Here is a 16,980-nt window from a genome sequence, read left to right on the forward strand (position 1 = left end):
CTGGGCATTGTGACAGTGAGGAACATTTATAGTAGGGCTTGAGGATGTTGGCAAATGTGAGATGGGGAGGGTGGAAGAGAGTGGAGGCAGAGGGATCAGCATACGCAAAATGCATTGAATTAACTTTGATGCATAGCAAGAACTGTAAAAACAGTGTAGGACCAAATGAGGTCAGGCCCTGCAGGACCTTGTAAACTGAGCTAAGAATTTCAGAATTTTTTTAACTCAGTCAGTAACTGGGCCAAAGTGAGCTGAGGGGCTTGGATAGCCAGGGCCTCACAAAGCCAGTTCAGGGACTCACAAAAGAGGGTACTCCTGAGAGCTCGCTGATCCATGGACAGGAAGTAAGGGCCCTGCTCTCGAGGGACCACTTCCTCCGAGACTCTTCTCCTCTAACCTGGGCTCTGAAAGCATTCCCTCAGCCCTCTGAGACCTAGTTTCATTATCGTGTCTCAGGATGTCCATATGTGACCCATCTTCTCCTCTGCTCTGCAGTACCAGGGGCAGGTCCTCGAGAACGAGGCTGATGTCGTGATCACTACGCTCAAAGTGACCGATGCTGATGTCCCCAATACCCCAGCGTGGGAGGCCGTGTACACTGTATTAAATGACGAGGAGGAAAAGTTTGTTGTCATCACAGACCCAGTAACCAACGATGGCATTTTGAAAACGGCGAAGGTTTGTAGGGTGCCTGGCACAAGGCAGAAACTGACAGCCCAGCTGTCAACAGCTGCCCACTCCCTTGTCCCGGTGTCCTCTGAGTAGATTAGCATAGCGATGGTGGGGCAGGGGTGGCCGGGTCCCCCAGGTTCTGTGGACCATTTGGGGTTTGCGGTGACACTTCAGGCTCCTATGAGAAGTCAGGACCAGCATCCGAAAATTGGAAAGGAAGTACCATCTGTTTTAATAGGTTCTTTCTGTGAAACATTTGCCTACAGCTCATATCTGTTTTACAAATGAGAGCAAAAATGGTTTGCTGGCCTCTGCTATTTTGCTGGATTATTTTACAAATGGGCCTTGTATGACTGTGTTTGAATGATGTCTTAGAGCCTTGGTTGGGTTGCTCAGTTGTTTAGAATGTTGTCCTGATACACCAACGTTGCAGGTTCAGTCCCAGTCAGGGCACATTTAAGAATCAATCCATGGCCCTGGCTGGTGTGGTTCAGTGAATTGAACGCCTGACTATGAACCAAAGGGTCGCCGGTTCAATTCCCAGTTAGGGCAAATGCCTGGGTTGTGGGCCAGGTCCCCAGGGGGATCCCCGTGAGAGGCATCCACACATTGATGTTTCTCTCCTCTTTCTCCCTTCTTCCCCCTTTGCCTAAAAATAAATAAATAAATCCTAAAGAAAATCAACCAATGAGTGCATAAATGAGTGGAACAACAAATTGATGTTTCTGTCTCTCCAAAATCAATTTCAAAAAAAGATGGCTTGAAAGCTAAGAAGTTGAGTGGTTGTTGTTGTCGTTGTCAACGTTAGAGAGTTGACAGATCTCTGGATCGGCCCCACGACTTGGGCTTCCTCTCAAGCAAGTGAGAGGACCCTTTGTTTCCGAGTTACTGAGCACATAATCTTATCTCCCACTGAACATCGATGTTAGCAGTTTTTGTTATTATTCTGTCAACTGTAAAAAGAACCTAGTAACCTGAGTTCCTACTGCATAAGGCTTTCATAAAAACCCCTAGTTTACTCTTTACAGCACCTCTGTGAGCTAGCTCCTTTTCCTACTTACTTGGGCGTAGAAACAGACCCTCAGGGTATGTCACCCAGATCGCACAGCTAGGAAATGGCCCAGCTGGGGTTTGACCTGGTGGCTAGCTGATTCCAAACTCCCTGGGTTGGTGAGGGGGACAGGCAGGATCTTCTGTCCACGTGCTGTCGCGTGGGCAGCTTGTCGCACAGGATGTGAACATTCTGACGGGTCTTCGTGTGCCGGTGTTTGTTAGCTGAAGCTCGCTCTTGCAGGCCTCCTGAGTTCATGTTCTTCTGGGCTTCTCAGCTTCAGTGCAGCCAGGTTGGAGGATCGTGGATACATTGTTCACAAGAGCAATAATAATTACGGATTTCACATTTTTTTTATATTGACGTGAACATTCTTTAAACTCATTTTTCTGCTCTTTAGGGCTTGGATTTTGAGACCAAGCAGCAGTACATTCTCTATGTGGCCGTGAAGAACGCGGCCCCCTTTGATGTCGTGCTGCCCACGTCCACGGCCACCGTCACTGTGGACGTGCTGGATGTGAATGAAGCTCCCATTTTCATACCACCCCAAAAGAGAGTGGAGGTGCCTGAAGACTTCCCAGTGGGGCAGGAAATCACATCCTACACTGCCCAAGAGCCAGATGTATTCATGGTGCAGAAGATAACGTAAGTATGGATTTTTCAGCGGACTAGCAGCAACTGGGTGTGTGTATATAAAATACTTAGTTTATAATATTTTGTCATCATTGGTCTATGCAAGACACTTCTCGTAATTGGCCTTTAATTTTTTTTTTCTTTTTATCCCCATTCCCCACACCTTTTCCATTCCCTCCATAGCCAGCCATTCTAGGTTTACTGTGCTTCCGCTCTTTGGGCTCACGTGGTATAGTAGGCATGTGGTTGTAATTTACAGACATGGTATTGTTTATAAGTAGTTTGTTGCTCTCTTTAAACTTGAAGGCACCTCTATAGTGTAAATTACAGCCACGGATGCTGGAAACACTTATAAAGCTAACGACAACAATGTCCTTAGACTTTTGAGAGCTGGGTTTGACTCAGAAAAAGTGTTAGAGCCCAAGCCCAAACATGGCACGTGTGTCTCGTTAGTAACAGTGTGGTTTCCAGGGGTAGTAGAGGCCTTCCTCCGTTGTGCTCACTGCTTCTCAGGGAGAGAGATTCCTGCTCGTTAATATCTACTTTAGAGGAATTGGTCAGAATGCTCTGGACTGTTTATAACAATGTTACTCGAATCCAGAGTAGAGTTGTGCTTGGTAATTGAGTGTGTTCTTGTTGTGGACGGTGTTTATGCTTTGGCTTCAGTGCCTGTGACTTACGAAACTTAAAACAGACGCACAAAAAGAATTTGTGTGACATCAACATCTGAGGTTATTCTGGAAGTGTTCATTCTTCCCTGAATGAAAGGGCTCATAAATACCTTTCACCCTGCACGCGCTACACAGGATGAGCCGTGTAAAGGGTCCCGTTACTGATCTTCGTGGCTGTGGGCATCACTGGGTCAAGGACGATGCGGAGTTTTAAAATGGAGGAACCAGGCAGATAACACCCAAACCTTCTGATTAATTTTAACATGTACTGAAAAAGCAGGGACTACTCAACTTAGTGTGCCACTTGATGGGATTCAGTAGTGTTTGTACAGCGCCACTAAAGAAATCTTTTCAGAGAAAACAAAAGTTGAAACAGAATCTAATCAAGTCTTAGGATCTGACTTTGAAGAATTACAGGGAATGAAGAAACAAGTTAAGGGCCATGAGGAAGCAGACAGCCAAATTCAGAATGTGGGAGTTGTGTGACAAATGACATTTCTTCAACAAATAAGTGGCAAAAGGGTGAGGATGACCACTATAAAGAGTATTGAGACTAATCAACCAATTGTAATGTGTACACTGCAGACACGTGTACACTGTGCTTGAATACAGATTCAACAATCCAACTATAAAAGATACCCTCGAGTCCTCACTGGTGTGGCTCAGTGGATTGAGCACCGGCCTGTGAACCAAAAGTTGCTCATTCGGTTCCCAGTCAGGTCACCTGCTTGGGTTGTGGGCCAGGTTCCCGGTTGGGGTCATGTGAGAAGCAACTGATCGATGTATCTCATACACATTGATGTTTTTCCTTTCCCTTTCTTTTTCCTTCCCTTTCCTTCTCTCTAAAAGTTAATAAATAAAATAAAAAAAAATACCCTTGAGGCAATTAGAGAAATTTGAACATAAACTTGGCATTAGGTGACTTTAATTATTATTGTTTTTGTTGGGTGTGTTAGGGACATTTGTGATTATGTATTTTTAAAAAACTTTCACCTATATAAGATATATACTGAAGTATTTACAGAAGAAGCCTTCTAATGTTTGAGATTTGCTTTAAAATACTGTAATTTTGTACATGTAGTCAATGTACTGCTCATAATCCAGAGATTCTTCTAGGTGGTCCAAAATATAAAAGCTGGTAAGATGGGTTTCTAATCAAAGGTCAAAAGGAGAGTGAAGAACCAAAGGCAGTATTATAGTGTATGTGTTCAGTGATAAAGCCCCAGATTATACAGCTTCCCGCCTGGCTTGATATCTTAGCTTGCAGTAGTGAAATAGGTAGTTCAAAGCCTCTCTTGGTCAAGTTTAGGAACCAAGTCTTAATAGTGTGTGTAGAGGCCCTTACCTCTGGATAAAGACCACTCTGTGAAATTCACTGCTTCGCACTTCTAAGGAAGTGAGGAGGCACCCACGGGTGTACTTACCTCCTTAGGTTTCTTTGCTTCCCTTTCTGAGCCTTTCCATGACCCAAGTGACTAACTGAGCAGCAGAGCTCTGATTCTCATGCTGTTGTTTCTTCTGATGGAGTTTCTGATACTCCGAATAATGTGTTGTGTAACAGGATCCTCTTGGCTTTTCTTTTTCTTTCTTTCTTTTCTTTTCTTTTTTTTTTTTTTTTTTTTTTTGGTTTATTGCATCATTTTATTTGCATTGTATGTATTACGTCCCTAGAAAAAGAATCCCAGATTTTTCCTCCTGTGTGCTTTCATCTTGCTTCTTCCCGGTCCGAGAGGCCCACTGGGGTTGTCAGTAAGTACAGTGAGACCAAACTGACAGTGTTAGAAAGCAGACAATGACTTTGGGGCGTGGCCTAGGAAGAACCTGGCATTTGCATCTCTTTTTGGCAGCAGCTAAGGCATTCATTCACGCACACCATTATGGCAGCACAGAAAGATGGTGGAAAGGACTCTCTTGGCATTTTGAATAAAACTTGACTTTTGCTCTTCAAGACCATAGGGAGCTTTAGCCTCCCTCACACCTACCATTAAATGCCCATGCAGCAGCCCATCCCCAGGTTACTGTGTCACCCCAACCTCCAAATGCTAATGGTACCGGTGTTGAGTGGCACCGCCCTCTGAGAACTCCTGCACCCTTTGGGGAGCTGTTCTGAAAGAGCTTGCTTTTAAAAATACATAAGAATCACAGTACTCATAGCCAGACGAGATTCATCCATAGATGCTAAATCTATGGGATGAAAGTTAGTTTGCCAACAGGACATTCTCAATGATCTCCCTTCAGATTGTAGATTAACTATAAAGAGGAAAACAGTACCTTTACTGTGAGGAAGCCTGGGGGCCCCTCCTTCATCCAAGTGATCAAAGGGAGCCTCAATAAAAAAGAACAAGCAGACGCCACGTGTCTCCTAACGAGATGCACCTAGAAGGACACAGCATCACCTGTGTGGTGTTCTTGCTTCTGCCCATGAATGCTTCACTAAATTTAATTATGGGGGAATAATCAGACAAATCCAAATGGAGGGGGCTTTCTACGAAACAACCAACCTGCATACTTCCAAGATGTTAGTTTTAAGAAAGGAAAGACAAGCTAAGGAATGGTCCCAAATGAGTGGAAACCAAAGAAACATGACACCTGAGTGCCATGCATGACCCTGGACGGGGTCCTGACTCAGGGCAGAGGTGCTGCTGTGCAGGGCAATTTTACAGAAACTGACAACTTGAATATGCACCATGTATTTATTAATAATATCTTATCAAGGTTATATGTTCTGAAATTGGAAATCTAATTGATTATATTAGAGAATACTTTTATTCTTTGCAGATAGCATATTGAAGTATTTGTGAGTCAAGGAAAATCACATCTGCAACTTATTCTCATGGTTCAGCAAAACAAGACATTATGTATATGCATGTCAGCTTTTGTATATCGTGAAATACTAACAATGGGTACATCTAGGTAAAGGGCACATGAATGGTCAACATATTTTCCTGGAAACTTCTATATAGGCGTGATTTTTTTTTTTAACATGGAACTCAAAAATGAAAGAAGTTGAAACTGATCTGCAAAGAGGAACTTTAGAATCCATCCGCTACCTGCGGATTGCTGTTCCCTCTCTAAGCCAGAGCTCGTGCCTTTTCAGGTATCGGATTTGGAGGGACACTGCCAACTGGCTGGAGATTAATCCAGACACTGGTGCCATTTCCACTCGGGCTGAGATGGACAGAGAGGACGTTGAGCATGTGAAAAACAGCACGTACACAGCCCTCATCATAGCTACAGACAACGGTAAGGACACCCTTCCTCTCTGGCCTCTGCTGCCTCACCTAGCTCGCTTGCCTGCCCCCACCCCTTCTTTTGGAGGCATGGTGAGTTCCTTCTTTTTCTTATATTCTTAAACAAAAGCATTCTCTTTGTCAAAAATGCAAATAATTTGGGTCAAGCAGAAGTCCCTTTTCACCATTCCCTCTATATGTGAACCCCACTTCTTCCGGCAGGCAGACTGCTTGAGTTAGCTCCTAGGACCAAAGCTGAATTGCCTATGTGACCTTGGACTTATTGCCGAATTTTTATGTCCGTTCCTTTATCTGACAAAATGGTAATATCCTGTCAGAACTCAAATGAGTTAATTTACGTAAAAAGTGCCCGTTACATAGAACATGCACATTGAGGACTGTCCATGTGTTTTGAATATATGTTTTTAAGACACGGGGCTGTATCAGGGCACCTAACTAATCTGCAGGCGTGCAGCAGAGCTACTGTGGGCTCAGTGCTAGACCTCCACAATATAGCGACTTGTGATCTTTTTGCCAGTGGAGGGTCTTGTCTTCTCTACAGAAAAATTGCAGCATAAAAATAAATAAAAGCAACGCACAACAAGACAAGGTGTGCCTGTACCTCTTTTCAATAAAATGCCCTTATCTGGGTACAGTATAATGTAATCATTTGCTCATTAAAAGACCGCTGAGGTTGTTTTCAGTTCTTCGCTATTTACATGAGTGATAAAGTAAACATCCTTGTACATGCCTCCATGTGCAACTATTTCCCTCAAACAGATACTCAGAAGCAGAATCCCTGTTAAAAAAACAAAACAAAACCTGCTAGCGGTTTCTGTGATTAAATTCTCTTCCATTTTCTCATTCCTCAACCTTCCGAGGTAGTCATTCCAGACCTGACAATCTGGAAAGCCGAGGGAAAGGCAAGTAAGGCCACGATGGGACTCTGTTCTTAAAGCGCTTCCGCCGCAGAGGGACAGCTAACCCATTGCTGCGGCTGCCTCCACACCGGCCTGCGGCAAGCCGAAGGGGCTGCTTGTAAAGAAAGCAAGGGCCAGCAACCTTTCTCTAGAGGGGCAAGGATCAAACAGTGTGGTCTCTGTGGTCCATGTAGTCTTGGCTGCCAGTGTAGTCTAGAAGTGTCATAGACAGTCTTTGAAGGAATGAGCATAGCTGTTTTCCTAGTTTGGCCAGAAAGCCATACTTTGCTGACCCCTGAACTAATAATGGCTAAGGTGTGGTAGTTCTGAATTATTCCTTAATTTTGTGCTCGACTCAACAGTTCTCAGTGTAGCTCTAAGAGGAGAAGGAAGTTTCATCAGGAAGTCTATCGGCTCATTAAAAAAAGTTTGTTTTTTTTTTTATTAAAAATTTTAAGTGATACCTGCTCATTGTTAAAAACAATCCACATGATAAAATAAAAAAATCATCCACGGATGAATGGATAAACAAGTGTGGTACATACACACAATGGAATATTACTCAGCCTTAAAAGGGAGGAAATCTGTCACATGTTGCAACATGGATGGGCAGTGAGGACGTTATATGCTAACTGAAATAAGCCAGTCACACAAGGACAAATACTGTCTGAGTCCACTAACATGAGGCAGTAAAGTCAGATTCACAGAAACAGAGTCGAGTGGCAGTTGCCAGGAACTGGAGGGGAGGATGGGGAGTTGTTTAGTGGACAAAGAGCTTCGGTCTTACAAGTTGGAAAAGTTGTGGAGAGCTGTTTCTCAACAGTATGCGCATACTAACACTATTGATCTATGCACTTAAAAAGATGGTAAATTTTATGCTATGTGTTCTTTTTTAACTCCTCCCCCCAAATAGATAAAAAGGAAAAATAATCACTATAGTCTTGCCTCCCAGGTATAGCCATTTACAGGTTTGGGTTATAGCACCCTGGGTTTTGTTTTTTGTTTTTTTTGTTTTTTTCTCTCTCTCTCTATAATACACTAATATCAATAATGATTTCCTGAGTAGCTACATTTTCTACTACCATATGCTAGTTGCTCCTTCAGGATATAGAAGAAGTGCAAACAGAAGTGTGTATGAACTTGTAAATCTATTTTGAAATCAACTTGTAGCTATTTTAAAAGGCTCAACCCTTTGACAATGACCTTAAAGCCATAGACCTTCAGAAAAGGGAGAGCTGGTGGGGGGACCATGAGGACTTCTCGGAGTGGTGGAACATCGGTGGGTGAATGAAGATAGGTGAAGAAGGGGAAGGGGGTGTTCTTGGTATGAGGAATGACATGAATAATTGGTATCAAAACGGGGAATAAGCGTGTCAGAGGCCTGCCCACACGGGAGTGGAGATGCCCTGAGACCAGCAGGCCAGGAGGCTCTGTGGGCACATGGCCCCAAAGCGCCAGGACGAGCTCTGGGCTCGGTGTGGCGGGAGGCCATGGGGACTTGTCAAAGTTCCTGAGCCGTGGCACATCCTCTGTGCGCCCTCTTAGGTTCTCCGGTTGCTACTGGGACGGGAACCCTTCTCCTGGTCCTCGCCGACGTGAATGACAACGCCCCCGTCCCGGAACCCCGGAGTGTGGAGTTCTGCTACAAGGACCCACAGCCTCGTGTTATCAACATCGTGGATCCCGATCTTCCCCCCAACACGTCTCCCTTCACGGCGGAACTAACACACGGGGCGAGCGTCAACTGGACCTTCGAGTACAATGACCCAGGTGGGAACTGGAGGCTCATTGCGGGACCTTCGCTCTGACTCTCATGCTCCCCCTGCCCCCGCCTCCCTTTCCGAAATTCCCTTTCATCTGATGCTTGTTTTCTTGCCCTTTCTACGTTTAAAGCATTCCACCAAAGTTCTCTTTCCTTTGCTGGTTGACTTTGCAACATACTGCTCAGGGTAATCTGCAATCTAAGCAGCTCTGACTTTTTTTGCTCAGTTTTGGAATATTTTAGTTCCTTAAATAATCTTATTCTACAGTAAACTTTCTTTTCTCCTGGTTCCATCATCTGTTTTCGTTGCTTCCTCTAGAACACGAATCTATCCTTTTGAAGCCAAAGAAAGCCTTAGAGCTGGGTGAATACAAAATAAACCTCAGGCTCGAAGATAACCAGAACAAAGACCAGGTGACCACCTTAGACGTGTCTGTGTGCGACTGTGAAGGGGTGGCCATCAACGGCTGTAAGAGGACCGCGGGTTACGCCGAAGCAGGATTGCAGCTTCCCGCCATTCTGGGGATTCTTGGAGGCATCCTTGCTTTGCTAAGTGAGTACCACTGACAAGTGTACTTCGACTTCTAAAATGGGGGAGTCTTCTCACTTGCTGAATGTTTCAGAGGTCGGTGGTCTGAGACTGGAAGGCTGCCCGTTGCATTAAATCGACAGGGGGCCCAGTCCTATTTTATTGTTCTTCCATTCCCTCGGGGCAATGCTTCTCAAACTCAAGAGCACACAAATCACCTGGGCCTCTTTGTAATATGAGAATTTTGGTCTAGTAGACTTGGCATGGGGCCTCAGATTCAGCATCTCTAACCAGCTCCGGGGTGATGCTGTGCACTGCACATCCTTGGACCAACTCAGGGGAGCAAGGCTTTGGGACGCTGCCCTCATCAGCATGGTCAGAGCCAGCCAGCTCCCTGCCTGCACATCCGTCCTAGAGGAGGGATGATGGAGGAGGGGTAAGGCACACCTGCATATATCACCATCACCCACGGCACCTTTTCCCAGCCACAGGAAGTTCCCGCTCTTAACTGGGTGACCATGTGCCTGATTAAAACTTGGCAGAGGGTAGGGGTGGAGTGTGGGGTAAATGGTCGGTATCAGTGACTGAAAGGATGCAGGGGGAAAAGGATAGTGGAGAAAATTTGGCAGTTTCCGCCATAGTCTTTAAATACTGATATCACCTGAACCCACCTTGGGTTGACACGGATGCTTTTACAGTTTCAAAAATCTAGCAGTGACAAGTGAATTAGAAAACCCTTGAAGACAGTGTATAATTAGAGGCTAGAGAAGTGGTCTAGGTCATGAGTGCTTTGCAGTCCAACGAGGGAGCTGTTCCTTGAGGCTGAAGAAAGGTTTGGTGGCAGACAGGATGGTTGTGCTTCAGGGCTGGTGGAATCCAGGTAGGCCGAGGGGCATTGTGGAGGTTCCAACAGGAGCGAAGACACAGAGGAGAGAGGACGGCTTGATTGCACTCTGTAGGGCAGAGATGAGGCCAGTGGAGTCGAAGACAATTTTTAGAGGGAGCAATGGGCCCAGCGCCAGGGCTTTTAATCTAGATTCTGCACAGGCATTATTCAGCCTGCTGCTGCCACCGCCGTTGCGGCCTCAAAGGGTTTGAGAAGGGGTTATTTTTTGACCTTCAGTGAATGTTTGCTACATCCATCTGCTCCTGCCCTCTGCAGCCTGTGTCCTCTCAAAATTGGGAAGGAAGACGAGTGTTTAGAATTGAGCCTCCTGGCTTTGTTGCTACCACGGGACTAGTTGGTTCGCCTTCCTCTGTCGTGGTCCCCGGCGCAGTGACGCAAGCCCTGCCAGCCCACTTGCTGCCTGGACAGGTTGTGTTTCCATGGGCCAGTCTATTTCAGGGACAGTGGTTACTAAAATAATATTTTCATTCTGAGGAAAATAGTAAAGATTGTGATTATACTTAAAATACCGATAGCATTTTTAATAATAGCATCACCTAAATGTGCTGTGGGTGTATTTCACTAGACACAGGGGCTGAGAACATTTTGTTCAAGTGTGAAACAACATTTACAGCAGAAGCAATGCCAGGATTCAGATTTCCAGCTTCTTATTCCTGGTGGGCAATCAGAGAACTCGTGTGTCTAAAGAACGTTCTAGAGAGGCACCGGGGTGTGAGAGTCTTTATATAGTCCAGCAGTACTTCATTGCTTACTCGGTGCTGGGCTTGCTGTCAGGCCCTGGGGGTGCTGGGGTTTCGGTGCAGCTGGGGGGGGCTGGTGTGCTTCGATGACTGTCCTTTAAGTGACATTGAAGTGATACTCCATAAGAAGCAACCTTCTAGGAGCAATGACACGCCTCTGGCTCTCGCTTGCTCCGAGCTCTGTGTGGATGGGGGCTACTTGCCACTTGCACTGTCTTCAGCGCTGTGTCCTCGGTGCTGAGATAGGCCTGGGCCCACCAAGGAAGTGCTCAGTATTCCCGCTCAATGAATTATGGCCAAGGGAGTTACGTTGCTTAGTTTTAGATAAGATTTTGGAATCTTTCTCATTTCAGAAAGAACAGTAGGTTGGGTGCTTCTAAGGAATCTTCTCCCCAAGTTTATGTAGTCTTCTGTTTCAGTACACTAATGCTTCATGAGGGTATCATATATTGGTATTTGGGCACAAGCATCTATAAAGAAAACACTGAATTACATATATTTTTTTACTTGTAATATTAATTGTATATATCTTAGAACTATTCCAAGATCAGATGAAAACCTTGGAGATTAAAATGGCATTTAAAGCTGCTTACATGATTTTTATCTTGAGAGATACCAAGTGATTTTTTTAAAATAGTCTATGCCTCGCCCCTAAAACTGATACAATAATATGCACGTATTAATCACATTTAGGCTGACCGAATTGTGCTCACAAAACTGCAATGGTATTGACGCACTTAGAACCGAAGCCAGCGTCCTGCCAGTGGTCCACGCGTCCTGGTCACCCCTCTGGCCTCCACGTTTCATCCCCCTCACTCACCCTGCTGCAGCCACGCTGGCTTCCTCACCCGCAGTCACACCAGGCACACTCCTGCCTCGTGGCCTTTGCCCATAACGTTTCCACTGGTTGGTTTAAGATCCAGTGGTGAATTTAAGACCACACTTGAATTCGCATGTCATTGTCCAGTCTGTTGTGCTGGATTTGTTGTCTTCAGGGCTGTGCGCATCTCCCCGTGGGTTGTGTGACAGCCGTCTGTCTGGGATGCGAGGCCCAGGTGCTCGGTGAGAGCTGCAGCTTACGGAATTCTTGACCTCCGCCTCTCACCACTGTCCCTTCCCCCTTACAGTCCTGATTCTGCTGCTTCTGCTGTTTGTTCGGAGGAAACGGGTGGTCAAAGAGCCCTTACTGCCCCCAGAAGATGACACCCGGGACAATGTTTACTACTATGATGAAGAAGGAGGTGGAGAAGAGGACCAGGTGGGTCTTTTAACCTGTAGTAAAAATCTTAATGGCAATCGCTATATTTGGAAGAAGCAATGGTTAGAAGGCAGACATTTGAACTAGTTCTGTGTCGCATTGTGTATTATTATGTTTAAAGCCTTACCCAAGAACACAGACGTTGTCACTGGGCATCACATTAATACAACATTGCTGACAGTGATTGATCCCTTACTTTTCTGCACTCAGATGACTGAGCAGAGGCACAGAGCAGTTAAGCAGCTTGCCCAAAGTCACACAGCTAGGCAGCATTAGAACCAGGTAGCCCGACTCCAAAACCTACTGTCCTCATTGCTAGTCTCAGAATGTGAACTCCATTCAAATTACCTTTGACACGGAGCAACTGATCTGTTTTAATACTTCATTTCCCCTGAATTATTTGAGCTATGCTAAACTGGTTTTTTTGTTTTGTTTTGTTTTGTTTTTGCTTTCTGTAGATGTTAAATCTTTGAGCTTTCTTTATTTTTCCTAATTTGGAGATGGTCTTAACTTGCCTTACTCTGGAGTTTTCCAGAGAAGTTTTGAAAGTCTACAGTGTTTAGAAAGGGAAGCACAGGACCCAGCAGAGACTGACAGCAGGTGGAAAAGGAATGAGTATTTGCTGAAAAAATGATCAAATAGTCCTGCCCTGTGAAAAGTCAGTAAGGTACAGCCATCTCCATCTGTACACACAAGTGTTCCTCACAACCCTTTTATGCTATGTTTGTGCTACTTTGAAGACTCCTACGTTGAGAACTATCATCTCACGTGATATTGGCACATGCTACTAAATATCCCCCCGCTGCAGCTAAGGCACTGTTCAGCGCTATGACCTACAGACCACCTGGAGCCCTGGGTTTGTGACTGCTTCTGGTTTACGCTTTGCTCTGCTTTTACCTTTTTCTCCAAAGGACTTCGACCTGAGCCAGCTGCACAGGGGCCTGGACGCTCGGCCGGAAGTGACCCGCAATGACGTGGCGCCTCCCCTCCTGGGCGTGCCCCACTATCGGCCCCGCCCTGCCAATCCGGATGAAATCGGAAACTTTATTGATGAAGTAAGTAAGCAAAGTCAAGGGCCAAGACACAACTCCTCTCTAAACTTAGAAAAGAGCAGTTGTGTCGAAAGTGAGGAAGAATCTAGATTCTTCTCTTTACCACATTTTCATCTTGCACGATCCCTGAGCCCAGTTTTATTGCGTGTGGGGGTGTCATCTGAATTTTAGAAACGATAGCCTTTCAAATTGGCCTTAGAGGATCAGCAGAGTCCACACGGCAAAACCAAGAATCGTGAAGGGGTTTAGTAGAACTGGGAAAGGAACTAAAGAAATTCAAAGTCAATGCAGTTTAGTTTCACTAATGGGTCTCTTTCCCCCTACATCCCACTGATGGCCGTTAATGTTAAATATGTATCACAAGTCTACCTGAGGGCCAGAAAAATACCGTTCATGATGTATGTGTCAGAAATGCATTCAGCTATAAATATCAAAAGCTTAAATAGAAATAAATTTATCTCTTGCAAGTAGAAGGCTGGGGTAAGAAGTTGAGGCTGGAACAGCAGCTTCTCTTACTTTCCTGCTACATGCTACAAACATGTATATCCTTTTTCTCATGTTCATTGTCTCATGACCACAAGATGGCTGCCACACTTCCAGGCCTTGGGTCTATATTCCAGTCAGGATGAAGTAGGAAGGGCAGAGCAGAGGGCAAAAATCTTTGTACCAGCAAACTGTTGTGCAAGAAGGGTGTTTAATCCTACACCTTAGTGTCCAGAACTGTCACAAGATTGCCCCTATCAGCAAGGGAAGGTGGGAAATGAGACATTTAATTGATTAGTTTAGGGTAAGATGAGGAAGAAGTGGGGCTGGGATGAGCACAAAACCAATTAAGTTGACATAGCAAGACCTGTTTTCTTAAACTCTGTTACCTGATCACTGGCTCAGTTACTGGAGTGAGTTTCAGGGCTTGTCTGTTGGTCCAGTGGTCCCCTGTGGCCAGTGTTCATAGTAGGGCCGCTTTGCTTTAGCTTCCCACAGGAGCTCTTGTCACTGACGACTGTACAAAGCACAGCAGTGTTGGCAGTGACCAAACCACATCCATTCCTGCCACTGGGTCTGAAAACGGAATAGGAAGGGCTGGTTTCAACCATCCTTTTTAGATACATTTGGATTCTAGTTCTTTCCTCCATTTACATTCATTTGCATGTTATTATGTTTGATTGTAGCTTTTTAAAAAAAATTTCTAAAAGAACATGGCTTGTTATTTTAAATATGTAAGTTATGACAAAGTACATAAAGAAAAAAATGTAAGTTCTTAGTTCCTCTGACCCTACTCACCAGAATTAACTGTTGACTGTTTGGCATTCATCCTTCCAGGCCTTTTGGGCTGAAACACAGCCTGTATGGGTTGATATGACTGTCCTCCTTGTTTTTAGCCTCTGTCCATCCAGATTGGTCGGTGCTTACATCTCCCCTGCGTACATATAATTTACCCTTTTAGTTCAGGGGGAAATATGCAGTGTACTTTCCCATAACTTCCTTTCCTTTAACATGTCATGCGTATCTTCCGCTATAGTTTGTACGAACTCACTTTATTGGTGTTGATTGCTCTTGGTGTTCTCCAGGATGGTTGCGTTGTCGTGCGGTCCACTCTGCACCAAGGGAAGGCATCCCGCCTGAGATGGCAGGTGTGTGGTTCCTCTCACTGAAAGACCCTGTTGTTTTCCTTCTTCTTTAGAACTTGAAGGCGGCCGACAGTGACCCCACTGCCCCCCCTTACGACTCTCTGCTCGTGTTTGATTATGAAGGAAGTGGTTCCGAAGCCGCTAGTCTGAGCTCCCTGAACTCCTCGGAGTCAGACCAAGACCAGGACTATGACTACCTGAATGAATGGGGCAATCGCTTCAAGAAGCTGGCAGATATGTACGGAGGTGGCGAGGACGACTAGGGGACTCGAGACAGATGGGGAGAGGGGTCCCTATACTCATGTGGTGGGAAATGGAGGAAGAATTGTTCTGGTCTTTCAGCTCCCTTCACTTGATGAATTTCTGGGAAGAGAGACTGTGGTCAGCGATGCGGTTAGAGTAGCTATGATTTCCACTTTGTAGATCTAATCTGTGTGTGTTAGAAAGAATTTGACTCCTTTTTTTCCTTTCGTCACTCTTTACAAGCTTGCAAATTGCAGATTTTCTTAAGGGCTTTGTTTCATTTTTTAAAAGAAAAGGGAGGAGTCGACTGCCCTATTTTTTTTTTTTTGTATCTATATAAATTTTTTATTTTTAATTTGTGTGCATTTTTTTAATCTTGTCACTGCACTGGTGTCTCATGTTCTGATATTCACTCTCACTACTTCTGAATTTACACTGCCCCAGACATGAGCTCTCTGAGTCAGAAACTACTGGGCCTTTTAAGGATAAGAGGCTGTATTTTAGTCTGGCTGTGTCATGACTGGGTATTGTACAGTTTTCTTTTCTTATTCCCTGAGTATGTAACTTGTTCTGAGTAAGAATGATTGTCATGTGAATGTCATTATGGGATACTTTGGTTCTAAATGTGGAGCCTTGACTGGAAAGTGAGGTGATAAGTTTTCAGGTGCCACTTAACTCTTAATGTTTATCACTAAAACAAAGGAGTGATATTTGAACATTTTGAGGCTCAGAAACAGTGCCTGAAGTGTTGCAGCCACAGAGAGAAGATTCGGCATGTCGCAGCAGATGGAAAACGTGAAACGTGGGCTTGGAGATGACAGGAGGAATTGTCACTGAGCCCGGCAATTTAGGAAACTGAGCCTGAGAATGGTTGAGGTGGCTCTGCCTCTAGCCCTGCAAATTCTGGAAAAATGAAAGAATCTCAGCGTGTGCTTCCTACCAGGATCTTTCCACCATGGTTTGTACCTGAAGTCCAGAATCCCCCAGACACTCGCTTCTGTTGGTGTCCGCAGAAAATACTGACTGATCCGGACACGTTTGCCCCAAATTCCAAGAAAATGGAGCATGTTGGAAAACCCAGAGTTTTTCTTAAGGGGCAGGGGAGGGGCGGGGCAGGTAAGGACTCGATTTGGATATTCTTCTGGTTGAATGTGGTCATCAAGAAACTTTTGACAACCCCTGGAAAGAAGCTTATCTATGTTGCTTTACTGTCTGTCAACGGTTTTTTGAAGAAAACAAAAATCATACCTGCAACCACTTCTTGGAACTGTTTTGATTTTTCAGGAATTTAAACTCTGATGTAACTCTGTGTAGGCTGTCACTGTAGTTTTGAGTGTATGTGTCTAGGTGATGATAACTTGTATTTTCTTTGGGGGTGGAAAAGGAAAGCAATTCAGGCTGATAAACTTGATATTCATTTTTATAAATTTTATTAAAGAATTTTGTTAAATCATTGTCAAACTTGTTTTATTTGCTTACACCGCAATTTTAGGCAAGACCAGTGATGGATGAGTCTAACCGTGGAGGAAGAAACCGTGGAAGAGGAGTATGACTTTTTAAAATATTTTAAAAATCTTTAAATTGTAAAATATAGACAACATTTTACTTTTTAAAATAATCTGTGTTCTTTTATTTTTTATGATGTAAAGATTTTATTTATTTATTTTTAGAGAGAGGGAAAGGA

At 44.5% G+C, this 16,980-nt stretch overlaps 1 protein-coding gene across 1 annotated transcript in view; it reads left to right on the forward strand.

The window, feature by feature from the left end:
• Positions 1-16,751, forward strand: part of CDH1 (cadherin 1) — a 74,581-nt gene extending 57,830 nt beyond the window's left edge. The window contains exons 9-16 of the mRNA XM_028501936.2: positions 496-678; positions 2,124-2,368; positions 6,125-6,270; positions 8,723-8,947; positions 9,259-9,492; positions 12,243-12,373; positions 13,285-13,428; positions 15,107-16,751. Coding sequence (XP_028357737.1) covers positions 496-678; positions 2,124-2,368; positions 6,125-6,270; positions 8,723-8,947; positions 9,259-9,492; positions 12,243-12,373; positions 13,285-13,428; positions 15,107-15,316 — 1,518 coding nt within the window. The 3' untranslated portion in view covers positions 15,317-16,751. The remainder of the gene's footprint in view (positions 1-495; positions 679-2,123; positions 2,369-6,124; positions 6,271-8,722; positions 8,948-9,258; positions 9,493-12,242; positions 12,374-13,284; positions 13,429-15,106) is intronic.
• The last annotated feature ends 229 nt before the right edge of the window (positions 16,752-16,980 follow it).

This window comes from Phyllostomus discolor, chromosome 12 (genome assembly GCF_004126475.2).
Source record: "Phyllostomus discolor isolate MPI-MPIP mPhyDis1 chromosome 12, mPhyDis1.pri.v3, whole genome shotgun sequence".
Taxonomy (NCBI): Eukaryota; Metazoa; Chordata; class Mammalia; order Chiroptera; family Phyllostomidae; genus Phyllostomus; species Phyllostomus discolor.